Source organism: Rhamphochromis longiceps, linkage group LG9 (assembly GCF_057381845.1).
Source record: "Rhamphochromis longiceps isolate RC_006_pf linkage group LG9, R_longiceps_female_GT1.1, whole genome shotgun sequence".
In the NCBI taxonomy this organism is placed as follows: domain Eukaryota; kingdom Metazoa; phylum Chordata; class Actinopteri; order Cichliformes; family Cichlidae; genus Rhamphochromis; species Rhamphochromis longiceps.
Genome location: NC_140565.1, coordinates 2,621,921 through 2,639,273, shown reverse-complemented (window position 1 = coordinate 2,639,273; position 17,353 = coordinate 2,621,921). Strand labels below are relative to the sequence as shown.

General features: G+C 43.2%; 1 protein-coding gene across 1 annotated transcript; it reads left to right on the top strand.

Moving 5' to 3' along the window:
- The first annotated feature begins 809 nt into the window (after nt 1-809).
- Nucleotides 810-12,606, top strand: LOC146661524 (uncharacterized). The gene is made up of 3 exons (XM_085419480.1): nt 810-938; nt 7,299-7,962; nt 9,273-12,606. Exons 1-3 carry the CDS (start codon nt 810-812, stop codon nt 9,584-9,586), a joined length of 1,107 nt encoding a protein of 368 aa, XP_085275606.1. The 3' UTR covers nt 9,587-12,606.
- The last annotated feature ends 4,747 nt before the right edge of the window (nt 12,607-17,353 follow it).

Below are 17,353 nucleotides of genomic sequence, written 5' to 3'. Positions count from 1 at the left end.
ATCAGTAATTAGTTACTGATTACTTTTTTCAAGTAACTTGACCAACACTGGTGTCCACACATAACTCCTGGGTAAAAATAGGGTCCAACACATCAAGTAAATGTAATTTAACTCCAAGCAATGCTTCGGGGCTATTATGACGAGATGATCTGAGGGTCAATTTCCCCTCTCAGAAGCTGGAGATTTAGGGATTAAAATATCAAATAAAATTGGTGAGTTGTTGAAAATAGGTAAAACACAATTTTCAGTCATTGATACATTCAGTCCATAACCCAACACAAGGTCTAGGGTGTGGCCCTTACCTGTTGGCCGAGACACAATTGTGTGAAGTTTGAGGAATCACTTACATTTAAGAAATTTTTGACCAGGGGTTTATCCTCACAACACAGATGAATATTAAAGTCCCCCACTATAAGAATCCTTAGTCTGAAAATTCCAAAATAAATAAGCCATTATATTTAAGTGGACGGTATGTTAGGAACATGACGTCCGGCTTATGAGTGCCAAAAAAGTCCCGAAGTACATGAGTTTTATTTGATACAAATCTTGCATTTAAGAGAGCTAATTTAACTCTCTGTCCATCCGTGGTAGCAGTCAGTAATTGTAGGTTGTTTATATTCGCTTCACCTCCCCTCGTATCCCGTTGGCATGGCGACCAATTAAACTGCGTCGGGTGAGCGACGTCAATGACGTAAACAGGAAGAAGGTAGCGCTGTTTGAGTCCAAAATAAAGTCCTAAACAGCCAGGGTCGCCAATGGTAAGGACCTGCCGCATCCAAGTTCTGACCTGAACACACTTCCCAGAGCGCATGGCACGTATACGTCCACTTCTACAGCGCTTCCATTTAGAAGGATTCCAGGCTGGATTACAGCGATGCAGTTCCTCCGGTACCGACGCCATAGACGGCAGGAGTCCTCCACATCGCTCGCTAACGCTGGTGAGAGGAATGGGCCTGAAAGACAGGATCATGGCAAACCAGGACCCTCCATAGCCAGTTACCAAGATTAAGTGAAGTACCCTCTGAAGGTCTACTAGAAGATGTGAATGCAGCATTACAGACAACCCTACTGTGGCCATTGCTGAAACCAACGGAGTGATCTACACTAGAACTATACAAGATCAACAGGACCCTAAGAACCTTTATCAGGAACTCATTGGGGATGTGGTGTACAACACTAGAGGCCAACTTCAAGCCTATAGCACAAGTTACCATCAAGTCTGGGATTAACCAAGGAGAGATGCTTTGTCTCCACTATGTTCTGCAAAGGTTTGAACCCCCTCAGTGAGATTATTGACAAGATTGGCTACAGATACCAACTACAGAATGGAGCAGTTGTCCACCACCATCAAGATGTATCCCAGGACTGAATGAGACATTGATTCACTGGTGTCCACCACAAGGATATACAGCACCTTGGACTATAGAAGTGTAGTGGGATGCAGCAAAGAGAGGGAAGGTAATCAGAACTGAGGGGACTGACTTCTGCACTACCAGAAGTCAACATTGCAGGCATCAAGGACACCTGGAAATCTCCCAATCAATACCTATGCTCTGCCAATGATCAGATACCTCGCTGGGATAAATAACTGGCCAAAAGGAGGCGATAGAAGCCCCTGACATCAGGATAAGGAAGCTCGTCACGTCCGCAAAGGCCGATGCCGAAAAGTGGACCCAAAAGCAGATACAGGTGAAGGTACAATAGACAGATTTCTAATCAGAATTTATTAACAAACACCAGATTACATCTTAAGTTTGTGGAAGGACAGAGGCATGAATCAAAACATGATTAAGGAGTAGAGTGACGATGGAGGTCACTGAAACAGAAGGAGAGAGATATCAGAGGAGTTCTGCATGAGGCACTGTATAACTTGCAGGGTTTACTTGCTCGCAGGTGGAGTGCAATGTGAAGGGGAGGTGGAACGGTCCGGGTGAGGACCAAGGAAGGGAGAGCGGGTTCCTACGGTGATGTGTGATGTCACACAGCTAATATTTCACACACTTCCCTTCTCATTCATGCTGACTGAATGTGAACGGTGTGAAACAGCAGTGAACAGGAAGGGAGTGCGTGGATTCCCTTCCCTCTTCTCCCCAGAGCCCTGGGCCCCCACCCAGCTCACTGTATATATATTGCACTGTGGTGTTCCCTGCTGTAAATAAACTGTGAACTTTTTCAAGAGCTGTGTCTGCACTCGAGTCTGTTCTGTCCTGTAAAATACCTAAAGTTATGCAATACTTACAAAAAAAAAATCACTGCCTAAGGTTACTCATATATTACTTAAGTTTGCTTAGAGTATAATTTTTTATTTGCTTCCTGTAAAACACTGACTTGCTGCTCCCTTATTCTACTGTACTTATCATTAAGTATTTGTAGTTATGATAAATATGATTACATTGTAATTTTTAATAAAATCCATTTCAGTTCCAGTTAACTACAGTGCAAATGCATCCATATTATAAAGTGTAACTTCATAATCATAATTATGAAGTTAAGGATCTCAGTCTTACATCAGACAATAAAAAGAGTTAAAGCCATCAGTGACTAGATAAATTTGCTTTCGGTTAGGTTTAGATGCCAAAACTGCTCGTTAAGATTATGAATAGTTTGGTTCAAATGTGTTTCATCCTTTGCAAGGATTCAAATAACATGTCCTCACACAGAGCACTTAATCTGCAAAGGTTCTTTTACTTTGAAAATTGGCAGGATTTTCTCAGCTAAGAAACTCAGCTTGATAGAAAACTGTGGCACAGCGAGCAGTTCTGTTGGCCACGCTGGAGCCTGAATGTGAAACAGTTACCTACACTGCATCTCCCGAGTTAAGCACTTTTTAAATTCCTGTTGATTTCATAAACTGCAATTTTCAGTTGTAGTTAAGACCTTCTGCTGGATGCTGCCTCCTGTGGGAAACCTCGTGCCTCTACGACGCTGGCAGCTTTGACTCAACAGAAGCATTTTATATCCTTGGAATTAAATGGGATAACTGATTAGTAAAGAAACCTTCATTGCAAAACATGATCAGCTGTGATGCTTCACAGAATATGCAAAACTGTAATTTGATATTTTCTGTTATAGAAACTAATGACAATAATATTCATAAATCACAACGACTAATTATTTATAAATTTAATTAAAACATTTTTGTTATTTTGTGCAGCAAGTTAACTGTTACTACAGATTAATGAAGCAATAACTTTGTACTTTATAACAAAGTGTCACCAAAGAAATGAAGCACCAAAGCTGTGTCCACACAGGAAGCAGTTCACAGCAATCAAAGACCAGAGAAAGTCAGTGACATTCTGTGGCTTTAAATAACTACCGGACAAATAAATGCTGGTGACGCAAAGTGGGCAGGTCCTACGATTAACATATGACATGCCAGTAAATCCATTGGAGGTTACCTTGGCAACTGGAACTTCAAATACCCAGAGGCTTTAAGGGGTGGCTACAGCGCCTTTGCACCTTTTGTTTTTTTAAAGATCCATTTTAGTAATATTACAAAAAGATGTAAAAAATATTACCAGATATTCAGAACTGGTCTCTGTAAGGTACCAACCACAAGAGTACCCCCTGTCAAAGGTACAGCAGCATTATCTTAATAATGTCCTCACTGACGAGCTGCACTGCTAAAGGTACAATGGAGCACTTTATGTTCTTAGAGTGAAGTTATTTCAGCTCTGAATCTGTGCTTGGTTTCTGGGTATCAGGGGAAACAATGTAACTAACACATATAGTAGGAGTCTGTAGAGAGCCAAAAAGAAGTGTTTGCCCTGTGGCCCCTCAGGAGAACAATCCTCAGTACATCGCAACAACACAAAAACTGCTGGGCATGACCCGTCGATGTGCTCGCTGTTTGTTTTTTAACTACATAAACTGCACATTGCATACTTCCACACTGACATGAAACAGAAAGGCAGTAGAAAGAGAACCGTCATCCTTACCTCTGTAGACAATGGAAGCATATAATAAAAAGGGAATAAATAATAAAGTGTGCCAAACCTGGCTGACATAATTCATCTGCACTCTGGCATTATTTAAATGTATGGCTCCAAGATACAAATCTCTAGCTATTTGAGCTAAAACTCAGACACAAAGACCTTGATTTCAAAAACACACCGCGTGACTTTGCTGTAGTGCAAGTCACCTGTCTAATGAAGTAGACGTGCATGCGCAGACCTGTGATTTGTTGAGCACGGCAGGAAAGGCGAGGCTCCAGCTTGTCATTGAAAACCGCTTTATGGGATTAATTGGCTGCTGATGGCTTATGGATTTTTCCTTTTTCCTCTTTCTGTCTTTGTGTTACAGTTGTGCTGTACATGTTGCTGTTCTGATATTTGGCCTTGTGGTGCTTCAAGCTCAATTCAGTGGCTTTTGTATGGCTGGCTGCTTTGAAAAGCGGAGACCTTCCTCTCTCTCTCTCCTCTCGCTCTGTATCAGAGCAAAAAGATTTTCAGTCCAGCCTGATTCTTTGGGATGAATGCTGCGGACAAAACATGTCAATGTGTTTAGTGAGGAACTCGAGGAAATTCACTTCAGTGAAGGTGAATATAAACACCTTTTTTTTTTACTTTTCCAAATGTTAATTTATGGAAGAAGTGTGTTTTTTATGTAAAGGAAAACACAAACATGAGCAACACATAGTGGGACATTCTTATTCAGAACACATGTGGCACCGTGTTTTGGCATGAACATGGTGCCACATTTGTTCATAAAAATGCATAATCTCTCAGCACTATGTTAACAAAGAGGAATGAGCAGCACAGTTACAGCTCATGTCTAGTCCCACAGTGCTCTTAATATAAGCATTTAATAATAAAACATTTCTGCCCATGTCCACAGTAATGTCCACCTCAGCTATGACGGACCGTCTAAAAACCTTTGATAGAAACAAACAAACAAAAACATGTGGACCTCTAAACCCTGCCAGCCTGCCTGTGAGCACTCGGCGTTAATGAAGAAGCTTTGCAGCTATTGGCAGAGATCTCTACACTGTGTGTGCGTGCGTGTGTGCGTGCGTGCGTGCGTGCGTGCGTGTGTGTGTGTGTGTGTGTGTGTGTAAAGAGTCATTAAGTTCACCACAAAGTCTGCATGTATGACAGAAAGACATGTGCTGTTAGGTTGAAGCCTCAAACACAGAGCAGCAGTGTTGTGATTATTTAAATGCACTTTCCAGTAGAAATGCAGGAGGAATGACATTCTCCATGTCAGGTGGTCAAATATTAATAAGCTGAATGGTGTTGCTGTGCTGGTGCTGGGTGTGTATCTGAGACTGGATTGCTTAGATTACTCTGCACAGTCCTGGGTGTGTATTGTGGGTCTTATTCCCGCACACACTGATAACCCTGATCTCTGATATTCAGTGTCTCTCGGCTTATCCCGGTAAAAGGACCATCTGTGGCTGAACAATGCCACAGCAAGTGGGCTCATTGCCACTAGGGGGCACTACACCACTACGAAACAGAACCAGTGCCCCCCCAGCCACAGCTCCTCAGGCTCTTTTGTCTGCTATACATTAACGAACCATCTCTTTCGCAGATAAAGCCGTGTATGATTATTTTACCCCCCCCCCCCATTCACCCTCAAAGGCGCCGCTGATCATTGTGGAATCCTTGAGAGATTTTAATTTCCATTGACTCTGGAGATTCGCCAGTGTCAGAGGAAGTAGCAGAGATGTAAATGTAATTGCTCTGTTGCTCCATTGAAATGAAGACACTGCTGAAATTAAGCATTTGTGTGGCTGCTTCTTTTTTTTAATCTACTCACAGTCGACTTTGTTCAAATGTGGAAAGAGGACTCAAACAAGAACAAAAGAGAACAAACAGAATCATCACACACAGGCACGTTGCAAGGATCGCACCGCCTAATTTCTCAATAGTCACTGAGAGATTTGGTGTGCAGCTTGTGCCCTTCAGTGCAGCTACAGTAAACACAGAAATAGAAGGAGAACATGAAAGCTTCTTGGATGTTTGTCCGCATTTCATTTCTGGCACGGCTTTGAAAAAGAATGGCACAACATTACTGCTGTGTTCCTGCCTGTGTGTGTGTGAAAGAGAGCTGGACACCTACAGGGAACCTTATATGATCTGACCACCATCTCTGCTTCAAAACACGGGCTCGTTTTCTCCCCCACAAATGATTTTAAGTCTTCCTAATTGAAAATGTCAGCGCCTGTTGCAGCGTGTTAAGAGAGCAGTGTGGAATTAAGAGCATCTTAAATGGGCCCTGAGGAACTCGGTTTCATTTCTCCTCGCTTTCATCCTTCTGTTTGTTCATACTGTCCCTGCTACTCTGCAGGGCTGATGTGAGGGTTCGAGTCACACTTTGGTCACTGATCAGTTTCTGAATGTTCATGAATCAGAATACTTTATTGATCCCTGTGGGGTACAGATGCTCCAAGACAGTAACAATAACAGACCAAACTAATATGATACAAACTTAACAAATAGCACCGATATAGGCAAGGCAAGGCAAATTTATTTGTATAGCACAATTCAACAACAAGGTGATTCAAAGTGCTTTACAGAGACATTAGAAACAAAAACAAATAAAAAGCATGATTTAAAATTGATTAAAACAATATAAACAAACAATATAAAAATCGCTCAATTATAAATATCAAGAATATTCCAGAGGTGGACATTTGACTCTAACCTGTGAACTTTGTCATTTGCTATTCTACTGTACAGCGTGTGAAAAAAGGATATGGTTATTATTATTTTCATAAAGAAAAACACACACCGTGTGTGCTCACTGCTGTTTCACACCGCTCACATTCAGTCAGCATGAATGAGAAGTGTGTGAAATATCAGCTGTGTGACATCACACATCGCCGTAGGAACACGGGCATTTGGCTCACATCGCCTGAAGCATCCCCTTAACATGTTTAACAAAGACGGCTAATAGGAAACGTTGGCAGACTTCAGTCCACACAGCAGCCTCGTCGTCCTGTGTGTGTGCGCGTATCAGTGATTCCTCACATCCTCGTGGTATGCTTTCATCAGTCCCAGGGGCCCATTCATTTCCTCTCTTCCTCCTCTTCTTCTCCAGCATCATCACAGTCACCCCTCACTTCATTTCTCATTTTTTTCTCCCACAGTTTAGTGGCTGCTGGTGGAAGTGTTGGCTGAGGGCCGTGAAGCACACAGTACATCAATTAATCCAGCAGTACTAGGTTCCAGGACGTACGTGTGTGTGTGTGTGTGTGTGTGTGTGTGTGTGTGTGTGTGTGTGTGTGTGTGTGTGTGTGTGTGTGTGTGTGTGTGAAATGCTCAAATCTAATTATTCTCTACCTCTCCTCGTAGCAGGGATGTGGCTTAGACAGACTGCTGCTGGCTCAAGGTTTTCATTGCTGCAATACCTCTCTCTCTCTCTCTTGCTCTCTCCCTGCATCCTACCTTACCCCACCTTCTTCCTGGTTCATCTATCCTCCTGCCCCCTGTTTTATCTTTCCCTCTCTCCTCTATCACTCTCTCACAGATGCCACATCACACCACACACTTGCACTTTCCCTCTCTCTCTCTCTCTCCCATCTGCCTGCTTTCTCACTCGCTCCACCAGCTTGTCGCCGGCTGCCTGTTCATTTGCCACGGCAGAGCAACAACTGGCTTCTTTCAGTGCTGGAGAGCAGCAGGAAAAGTGGAAGGAGAAGAAGAAGTAGAGGAGGGAAAGGAGAAGAAGAGGAGCTCTTTTGTGAAGCGTCCTTCGCTCATCCCTCTCTGGCAGCAGCAGCCGCAGCATCCGTACCGCTGCCTCCATCAGCAGCGGCGCAGCGGCCGCCGCTCTCGCTGCTGGATGCTCCGTCTCCTGCCGGGATCTGCCTCCACCTTCTCCTCAGGGAGCTCTTCCTGGAACTGGGAGGGGGAGGGAGATCACCACCTCCCAGTTTGCCACGGACCCTCAGCGAGGCAAGGAGAATTGTAGGAGAGCTGAGGAGAGGCACCACCCTGAGTGACAGGAGGAAGCAGGGTAAGAGGCCAGAGTGGCACACACAGAGCTCGCACTTCCATACTTTGCTGTCTCCATTTGCACATCCTGTGAAGCGCAGAAAAAAAACCTGGCTTCTACATCACCTCCATCAGCCTGCTCTCCTGTCTGCACTCATCATCTTCACCAGACTGTGGGCACTTTAGAAGAACCACAAGATGTGTGAATGTGTGTGTGTGTGTGTAAGCAAGGTCCTGAAAGTTGAGTGGAGACAGGAGGGAGTACCTGCAGCTCCTGAGCAAAGAGAAAGAAAGCAACTGTGTGAGGCAGCATCCTCCTGATGTGTGCTGCTGCTCTTCCTGACGCTCACAAACAAAGACTGACACAATCATGCTCATAGTAATCTGATGAGACTCCAGGGAGCTTCCACTCTACAATCAATGATACTTGGGCCGGCCGACCTCTCTGAGTGTGTGTGTGTGCAGACTGGCCTGGCTGAGTCGAGCTTAAGTGAAGAATAGAGGAGGGGATGCTAGGTTAGCCTCTGCTTTCTTCCTTCTTTGTCTCGTTGCTCCTCAGTCTTCCTCCTGCCAGCTTGGGGCTGCTGACTCTGATCATCAGTTTGTTTCTTCGTTCTGCTTCAGCTCATCTGCACGTTGGGATTTTTCATCCTCGTCACTGTGTTTTCTGATTGCAAGTCCAGTCACACCATCTGTTCCTCCTGTTAAATATGATTTTTCAGTTCTCAGGAACAATGAAACAGTTCATTTAGTGCCAGCGTGACAGAGACACAGACTGACAACCTTTTACCAAAGCAGCCTGATTGTGGGGAAAAAAATCAATGGAATGATTTTGGATCAGCTTAGCTGGAGCGTGCTCTTTGTATTCAGCCGGCTAGTTTAATTAGAATAGAACGGAATAAATTTGCTTGAACTTTTCATCCATTATTCATGCATCACCCACCGACATTTAAATACATTGCTTTAATTTCAAAATAAAGAAATAAATCTGCCAAACTAATACTAAGGAACTGATTTAAAGTCAATTTTAAAGTTAACAAGTTGCAACAAGTAAACTCTGTACAAAATGCTTGCTCTTCCAGTAAATAGCCCGCTCCAGTAAGCTAGACACCTGCAGAAACACAGTAGTATTTCATAAAATCAAACAAATGAGTTGCCTGCATGTGCTGCCCCCTCCCTCCCTCCCGTTGTATAATCCATGTGTTGATTTCTCTGCCTGTCCCGTGGGGGTGGGGAGGGGATGGTAATGGAGTGTACAGGGCTATTGTCACACCACAGCAGCTCCTGGCCTGACCTGCCTAACCCTCCGTCTCCCCTGTGTGTGCACCCCAGCCCCCCTGTCACCCTCCAACCCCTCCTTCCCAGGTCTCATGGGGAAGAGCTGGATGAGCTTTCGGGAGATCTGGGCGGTGCTGCCGGGCTGTAGTCCAGGTGAGAGACGGTCGCCGTTTCTCACGCTCCCCCTGTCGCTTGCAGAGATGGTTGCACAGAGGCGTGAGAGACTGAATCGATGTAACGTGAGCTTTTTCACACCCTTTTTTTCTCTGTTTTCTGTGTCTCCCTCTGACACCCACTTGCTGGCTTGGATTGAAAATGCCACCATTGTCAATTTTCTCCTTTGCAGAGGAGCCATTGATGGAGCCTAGCCTCACACTGCAGCGAGGCGTCTTCAATCAATGCACTGGCCACTCTCTGTGTATGTGTATGTTTCTGTTTGCCACCGGAGCCTGAAGGGGGGCTGCTGATGGCAGCGGCGATGGCCATGGTGGTGATGGTGGTGGTGATGATGATACGATGGCAGTGGCGCTGCTCACGTGCTTTCTGGCTTAGCTCCCCTGTTTACTGAAAGACTCTCTTCGGTGACGGGTATTCTTGGGTGGATAATACAGATCACGTTGTTATTGCTTAAGAATACGCGTAGTCGAGGAGAGTCCTCTCTTCGCCCAATACCCCTCAGCCCCCCCCGCACTCACCCACCTCACCTCCCCCCGACAAAACACCACCCAACCACGGAGGTCTGTCAGGTTGGGTGAAGCCACACCTCCACGCTCCACCTTCCTATAAAGAAAACCCATCTCTTCTTTGATTTCCGCTGCATCCCGCTGTCTTGCCTTCCCGCCCACTTCCTGTGTGCTGAGCCACGGTGTGAGGTCGACAGTGTCCTCGTGTCTGTCCCACCATACATCTGTCGGTGTGTCTCTGTCTGCGAGGCGTGGTGTGTGGATGTAGTCTTTCAGTGTATGTGTTGTTCTTTGAGGGAAACGCTGGATTATTAGACGTGTGCATGTGTACGTGTTCCTGCAAAGCCAGCCTGGAACAAGCAGTGGCAGCAGACAGATGCCTGTCTGAAGCCTTCCCGTCAGGAAGGACACATTCTCTCACGCGAGCAACAGGTTTCTGTGCTGAGCACTGGATCTGCATTAATACTCCCGCCTGGCACTCTGTGTGCCGACAACATGAAATAAGCAAAGATAAGGCTCTAGATTTAAACATAGAAACTAAAGCACGGCTCATCAGGTGTAATATCTTTACATCTTTCATTTCCTTGGTCTGCACTGGACTGGCTGTACCTTAGACTCCAGGGCTGTGTGTGACAGGTGGGATAGCCCCGCACACTCACACTGGGTATGTAGAAGAAAGGCTTTTTTGGTCCTTGAAGGTTTGGAAATTAGTCAATTAATAAAAAAGATTATTAGTACAATTGGAGATAAATGATCTGACCACGCCTCCAAACACGCCCCTAGCTCTACAAGCTTTTCGTTCTTGTTTTCTTGCCCCAGCCTGCCTCCCCTTTTTCAGTTCTTTCACGTCTTCTTTTCTCATTAGTAAACGGGGATCCCTCCCATGCCTTCCCCAAACCACAGCTCAGTTCACATTTAATCCTCTATCTACTAAAAACGCTGTCAAACCTAAAATAAGGACGTGGGCCCAGCTCGTGAATGCACTCATCGATAAGAAGGATGAAGACCAAGGCTCAATTCTGTCTAACACCGAAGATGCCAACAACACCAAGAACATACTGAGAGTGTGTGGTGATGGCTTCAGACTGCTTCTCTTCTTTGAGCGTCAGTCCTCGTGTGCGCACGCTGCAGGCACAGCGCTCTGTGCTCGGCACAGCTAAACAAAAACTACCATAAAAGCTGTGTGATTAAGTTTGGCTTCATTAGAGTGTGACATCAGCGTGGGCCTGTAATATTTACTGAGGGGCCAGTGGACATCCACCGGCTGCGGTTACAGAGTGGAACCTCCTTTTCTTCAGCTCCGTGTAGTGCATTTATTCTGTGACTGAGCTGTGCTGAGCTGCCTCTTGTGTTCCCCCTTTTTTATGCAAATGGCTGCTCAAATGGCATTTATCGCAGTGAGGTTTACGCCACATGTAACGCTGCTGCTGCCGCTGAGCCTCACACACACTCACACTAATGCACGCACACACTCATAGCTGAGAAAACAAAATGTCCACCACGAGCAGTCGACAGCTCAATTTATGCATTGAGGAAAGCGGCGTCTAGATAAACAATTACCCCTGGCTCAAATGGTCTATAACCAGCTTTTTCTGCGTTGCCAGCCGGGCCAATACATCATGAATATGGATTCCATCTCCATGTCTGATGGCACATTCTGAACCTTAACAGCCGTGTAAAATCCATTTAAACACTTAATAGGATCAGCTCGAGTCATACAGCCACGTCCTCACATGCATCGCCTCCCGTGATTGTGTGCTGCAGATTTCCGTATCGCCGGGCTTTTCCGAGCCTTTAAGAAGCAGTTTCTGCGCCGGCTTTGCTGCCACGTCGAATATAAAAGTTAGAGTCACTTAGACATGCTTGTGACTGTAATTATACAAATCATCCCAGTCATTACCACTGCAGATTATTCCAATAATGCAATTAATGCTTAACACTTGGCTTAGCTGATAATTACTGCTCCTTTGCTCGTGGAAACAAACAGAGCAACATGCTTAAACGTGTGTAGGAGGATGTAAACCGGAGCATTTGTGGGGTAATGACGAATCCAAAAAGGAGCCTCCTCCCCTGCTCTGCATGTCCACTGTGCCGTAGCGTGGACGCGGTCCTCTCGCTGTTTGCTACCTGCAACTGTGTTTGTTGCTGCTGCGGGGCTTCAGCTGGCTGCCACCGCTGCTGTCATCTCATGTTGCATTGTGTAAACACCTTACATCTAGCTCCACTGCTACACCGTTAGCCTGCGATGATTCCTTTGTTTGCATTAAAAAGCAAACACATGCATCCAGGCAGTCAACTGTCGCATTTCCTGACTGATTTTGGGCTCTTCAGTGGTGGTGATGAGCACACCGTGATGTGGTATAAAGTGTTGTGTTAGTCGCTGTGTGTGCCAGCCTGTGTTTGGACTGTTTCAAAAGAGCTGCTTTGCTGTAAAACCCACTGTTGACATGTCCTGTCAAATGCAACGCTCAATTTCTTTGAGGCGTGGACGAATGAGGCATTGTGTGCTGAGAGTGACGCCTATCTAAAGTGCATGTGTGCTCCTGTGCTCGTGCACTAATGCTGTTGTGTGCTGACGACATGCTGCTGCAGCTGCTGATGACTACAGTGATCCCTTTAGGCTAACCACTCTTTTCAACACATGTGAGGTTGTCCTGTAAGTGTGCCTTATTTCTGTCAATAAATTGTGGCTGTAAATACAAATAAATCCCTCTCTTCAAATTGAAGTGTGAAACGAAGCATTAATTAACAACTTGTGTATACACACACACACACACACACACACACACACACACACACACACACACACACATTGATGTGGAAAGAGGCCTTTACTGTGTGCTTGAGGCCTGTTTCATATCATAACACAAAATAAAAAATACACGAGGTGAGAACTGCATTAGTGTTAAATATTCGGGTTAATAACTTGAACACTTTCTGTCCCCACACTCTGTTGGCCTTTCCCCCTCAGAGAGTAAAAACAAAACGATCTCCTCTGTTCTGCTCTTTGGCAGTTAAGTTCAAAGAGGCGGAAATATCCAGTGTATTTAAAAAAGGCAGACGAGCTGTGAAACTTTCATTTGTAAATAGTAGATATTTTTTACTAAATTGCCAGGTTTGTTCAAACTACACACACACAAGCAGTAACGGCTGAAACAATGTGACTGACGAGCAGATTTTAAAATCGTTTCCTCTTTTTCAAAAAGAGCCATTTTTATCCCTCTTATTTTCACTTCTTTACACTAACTAATAGAATTTTCATCAGTTCAAAAAAACAAAGAAAAGCAAGAAAAGAAATATCAATACACTCCTGAAAAATGTGTTGCGACCTTACAAGATCCACCAAAGGATTTGCTGCCCTGGGTTTGCTTCAGTCGTGCATCTGAGGGAAAGACCTGCAGGCTCTACTCAGTGCTGCAGAAATGCCACGGGTTCAGCACGCATCATAATTTTGGTATTCTACTAAAGACTGAAAATTTTAAATAACAGTAAAAAAGATCTTCTTTTTCATGATATATTAAAACTGTTCGGACAGCCTTCAGGACAAAACGGGGCTTTCAAGCACTTTTCATTTTAATAAGCTTCACAAAGAAAAAAACCCACAGATTAAATTCAGGGAACATTTAACTGCAGTTAATTAATCGTTATTTATTGTTAAAAGACAATGAAATATTTTTAATAGATGCCACTGAAGTTTAAAAACTTTATGAATGGTAAATAAATATGATCACAGCAGAGGAACAGATGCATGTGGTGCTTTTATAAAACTGAAACAAATCCTTCTAATACCTGTTGCAGAGGCAGACGGGATGATGAGGGTTATTGTTTTTATTTGGATAGGCCGAGCCACCGAAACGCAACGGAGGACTGTGGCTTTGATCACCCTGCATGTTGAACGATGATGCTGTAATGCATTCAGAGCGCCTTTAACAAGCGTCTACGTGTCTGTGGTTCGTTTTCACCAGTCTCACCTTTGCTTCGCACCTTGAATTATTCGGAACACGCTCAGCAATGCAACTTTGTTACAGAACAACTGGTCATCACTGAAAAACACACATAAAAATGTAAGTAAATATAGTGAATATAAAAATAGAAATATAATGTAAACGTCTCTTATCGACTATAATAAATATTACATTTATTCTTTTTTTTTAAACCACCAAAATAGTGACATAAATAAAATTAAGTCATATCTACTAATAAATAAAATCTGCTAATAATTATTATGAATCGGGGTGACATTATTTGTTTAGGGTAAAACACCAAATAACATGATAACAACACATTCACTTTACAATTTGTTATTGATGGTTATGATTGGGGTTTTTTGCATGTTGGGTTAATTGGTGATTATAAATTGGCTGTAGATGTGAATGCACGCTCGAATGGATGGTGAAGCCAGACTATCCCCCTGTGACAGCTGCGATCGTCTTCAGGCCCCTGTGAACATGAACGAATTGGATAAGCAGAAAAAATATATAATATAATGAAAATATTGAGCCTACAAAGTCCATTGAGGTGAATCAGTATAAAGTGACTCATTACTCTCATCATCCAAATAATAGAACTACATCATATTTTAGCGTGAGACCTCTCTAACCCACAACTACTAAAACATTAGAGAACCTGACGCCATTGTTATTCACACCAGATTACTGATCTACTGTCAGTGGTTATTTGCATCCTCTTATCACTAAGCAACAGATTACCATATTACATCCTATTTAATTTAGCCTGCAAATACCCCAAGCATCTTAGTGCCTTTTATCTCTTGTAATCCTGTTAAAACCACAGTAATTGGAATCACAGAAATAACCCCACTAGACCAAAAACACTCAGTGTAGCCAAGGAAAATTTCACTGTTTTTATTGGACAGCAGTGATTCGAAAAGACAAAATCTATTTAACAATATCTGCTGTTTTCTTTTTACATCTGCAGGTGTCGATCCTTTCATTGAATCCGTTTTCAAATAGGACATTTAGTGTAAAAGGTAAAAAGAAATCCAGTCGAGTCTTCACACTGTGCTGGAAAAAAAGTGTGGCCTGGAAGTTCAAACATGGCTCTTTTTGTATGTTGCAGTGTATTATTAGGAAGGAGTTTACAGCCCTGTGAAAGTTGCACAGCTATTGGTTGGGGATGTTTTCAGGCCACTCATTACTTATTAAACACACTATTAGTGAAAATTGACAGTAATGATGGGAAAGATAGGACCCAGGCTCATTTGGTAGAACCGCCACAGGAAATATTCAGCTTTTGTACCAATTAATTATGCATCATCTTTACTTTGCTCTCTGTAGACCGAAACTGGGTGTAATGTAGCAGAACACACTGCAGTAGGTGAAAAGGAAAAACCCTCATTATAAACAAATAGAAAGAATACAAGACTACATTTTATTTTGTAAGCTGAAGTGCATTTAAACAAAATAGTTTAAAGCCAAATGGATTTGAATTTTAAAAGAGGTTGTGTTATAGGTCAGTATTCCCTCACGTTACTCCTATTTTATGAAATCATTAAATTTGAAAATAACAAACAACGAAATAAACGATGAAAATGTTTTGGTATTTTCCAGTCGCCCTCTAAGCTGATGCTTGTACCTTAAAAAAGCAGAGAAAGCTGTGCACTTTCATTATGTTTAGTTTAATACAGCAACTGCTCTAATCTTAAATCACACTCAGTTCTATATTTTTATTCTTTTCAGCAAATCCCGTATGCTGTGCCAAACCACCACTGATTATACTCCACTAACAAGCACTGTGTGGGCATCGCAGCCCGTTATAGCTTACTCCTGCGTGGTACAGTGTTCCATTGTTTTCCAGAAATCATTAAAAACACATCAGTGAGCCACGCTGGTGTGCTCGGTGACATGTTTCTTCATTATCACAACACACACACATGTGATATTCATTTAAACCCAGTCACACACACACTGTCCTGTCACTAGACCACAGGGTCTGGGTTCAAATGCTGTGGAAGGCAGTCGCAGACAGATGTTGGCGTTATCCATTTCCTGTGTAAACACTGAGCTCCATCTATGGAGGTGTGTGCTGTTTCTTTTCCTCTTTTTTAAATGTCTGTTTTCATCTCTGACAATCGCTGTTTTTTTACAAAGCGACACACAAATCTTGTCTTGTACAAATTATTCTTACATGCTGTTAATTTGTTTTTAGGTAAATAGAAAACGCTTGTGTGGATTATAAACTGACTTACATAACACAGCATAATGAATATATTTGCACAACTTTCTCTGCTTATGTTTCATGTTTTTTTAATATCTGTATGTTATGATTTAAGCATGAATCATCTTCAGTTGTTTTGTTTTTTTCGGGGCGACCGTGGCTCAGGGGGTTGGGAAGCGTATCTGTAACCGGAAGGTTGCCGGTTCGATCCCTGGGCTCTCTGTCCTGGTTGTTGTGTCCTTGGGCAAGACACTTCACCTACTGGTGTTGGCCAGAGGGGCCGATGGCGCGATATGGCAGCCTCGCTTCTGTCAGTCTGCCCCAGGGCAGCTGTGGCTACAACTGTAGCTGCCTCCACCAGTGTATGAATGAATAGTGGTATTGTAAAGCGCTTTGGGTGCCTAGAAAAGCGCTATATAAATCCACTCCATTATTATTATTATTTTCAAATCTGACTCATCACAAGTATTTATCATTATTTATTTCCTCTTTTGTAATGGACAAAATATTATGTTTGTAAATGACTTAGCTGTTTTTCAACCAGTGCATGACTGCTGTGATAAACTTCAGTCTGTTCATTTATAAGCAACAACACAGGTTGACCAAAGTGCAAAGTAAAACAAACAAACGCAAAAAGAACAAAACAAAACTCGGTCACAATTAAAAGCTCGGGAGTAAAGATGTGTTGTTACATCTTATTTACCAAAAGGCTGATATCATCTGACAGTGACGTTCAGCCCTTATTAAAGTCCGTGCTGCTCAGAAGCCTCACACTGGATATGTGCACTTAGTTAATTATGTAAAGGGTTCCACTGACTTCAATCAAACTACACGGATGTGAAACTGCTTTGCTGTCAGTGGCCTGTATGCTAATACGCTCACAATCCACGCTGATCATGTTCACAAAGATAATAAAAGAAAAATATTTGCAGACTTTTACACCTCACTGAAAGATAATTTCACTAAGACAATGATGATAACTGTAATTTGTTTAATGTAGTGCAGCAAGGTATAGTGACAAAACCTGAAATTACATTTGTTTTCCAATTTTTTCATTATGTGTTTATTGGGATGGGTATCGAAGACCGGTTCTTGTTGAGAACCGGTTCCCACTGTTTCAATTCCTTGGAGTTGTTTGCCATTTTTACAAACGATTCTCTTATCGACTCCAGTCGCCCCGAATGACGTCACCACGTTGCGGAGCGTCATTTACCTGGCAGGAAACACGGCGCCAGCGGCTCAAAAGCTCAAAAGTTTGGTTATACTTTACGAGAA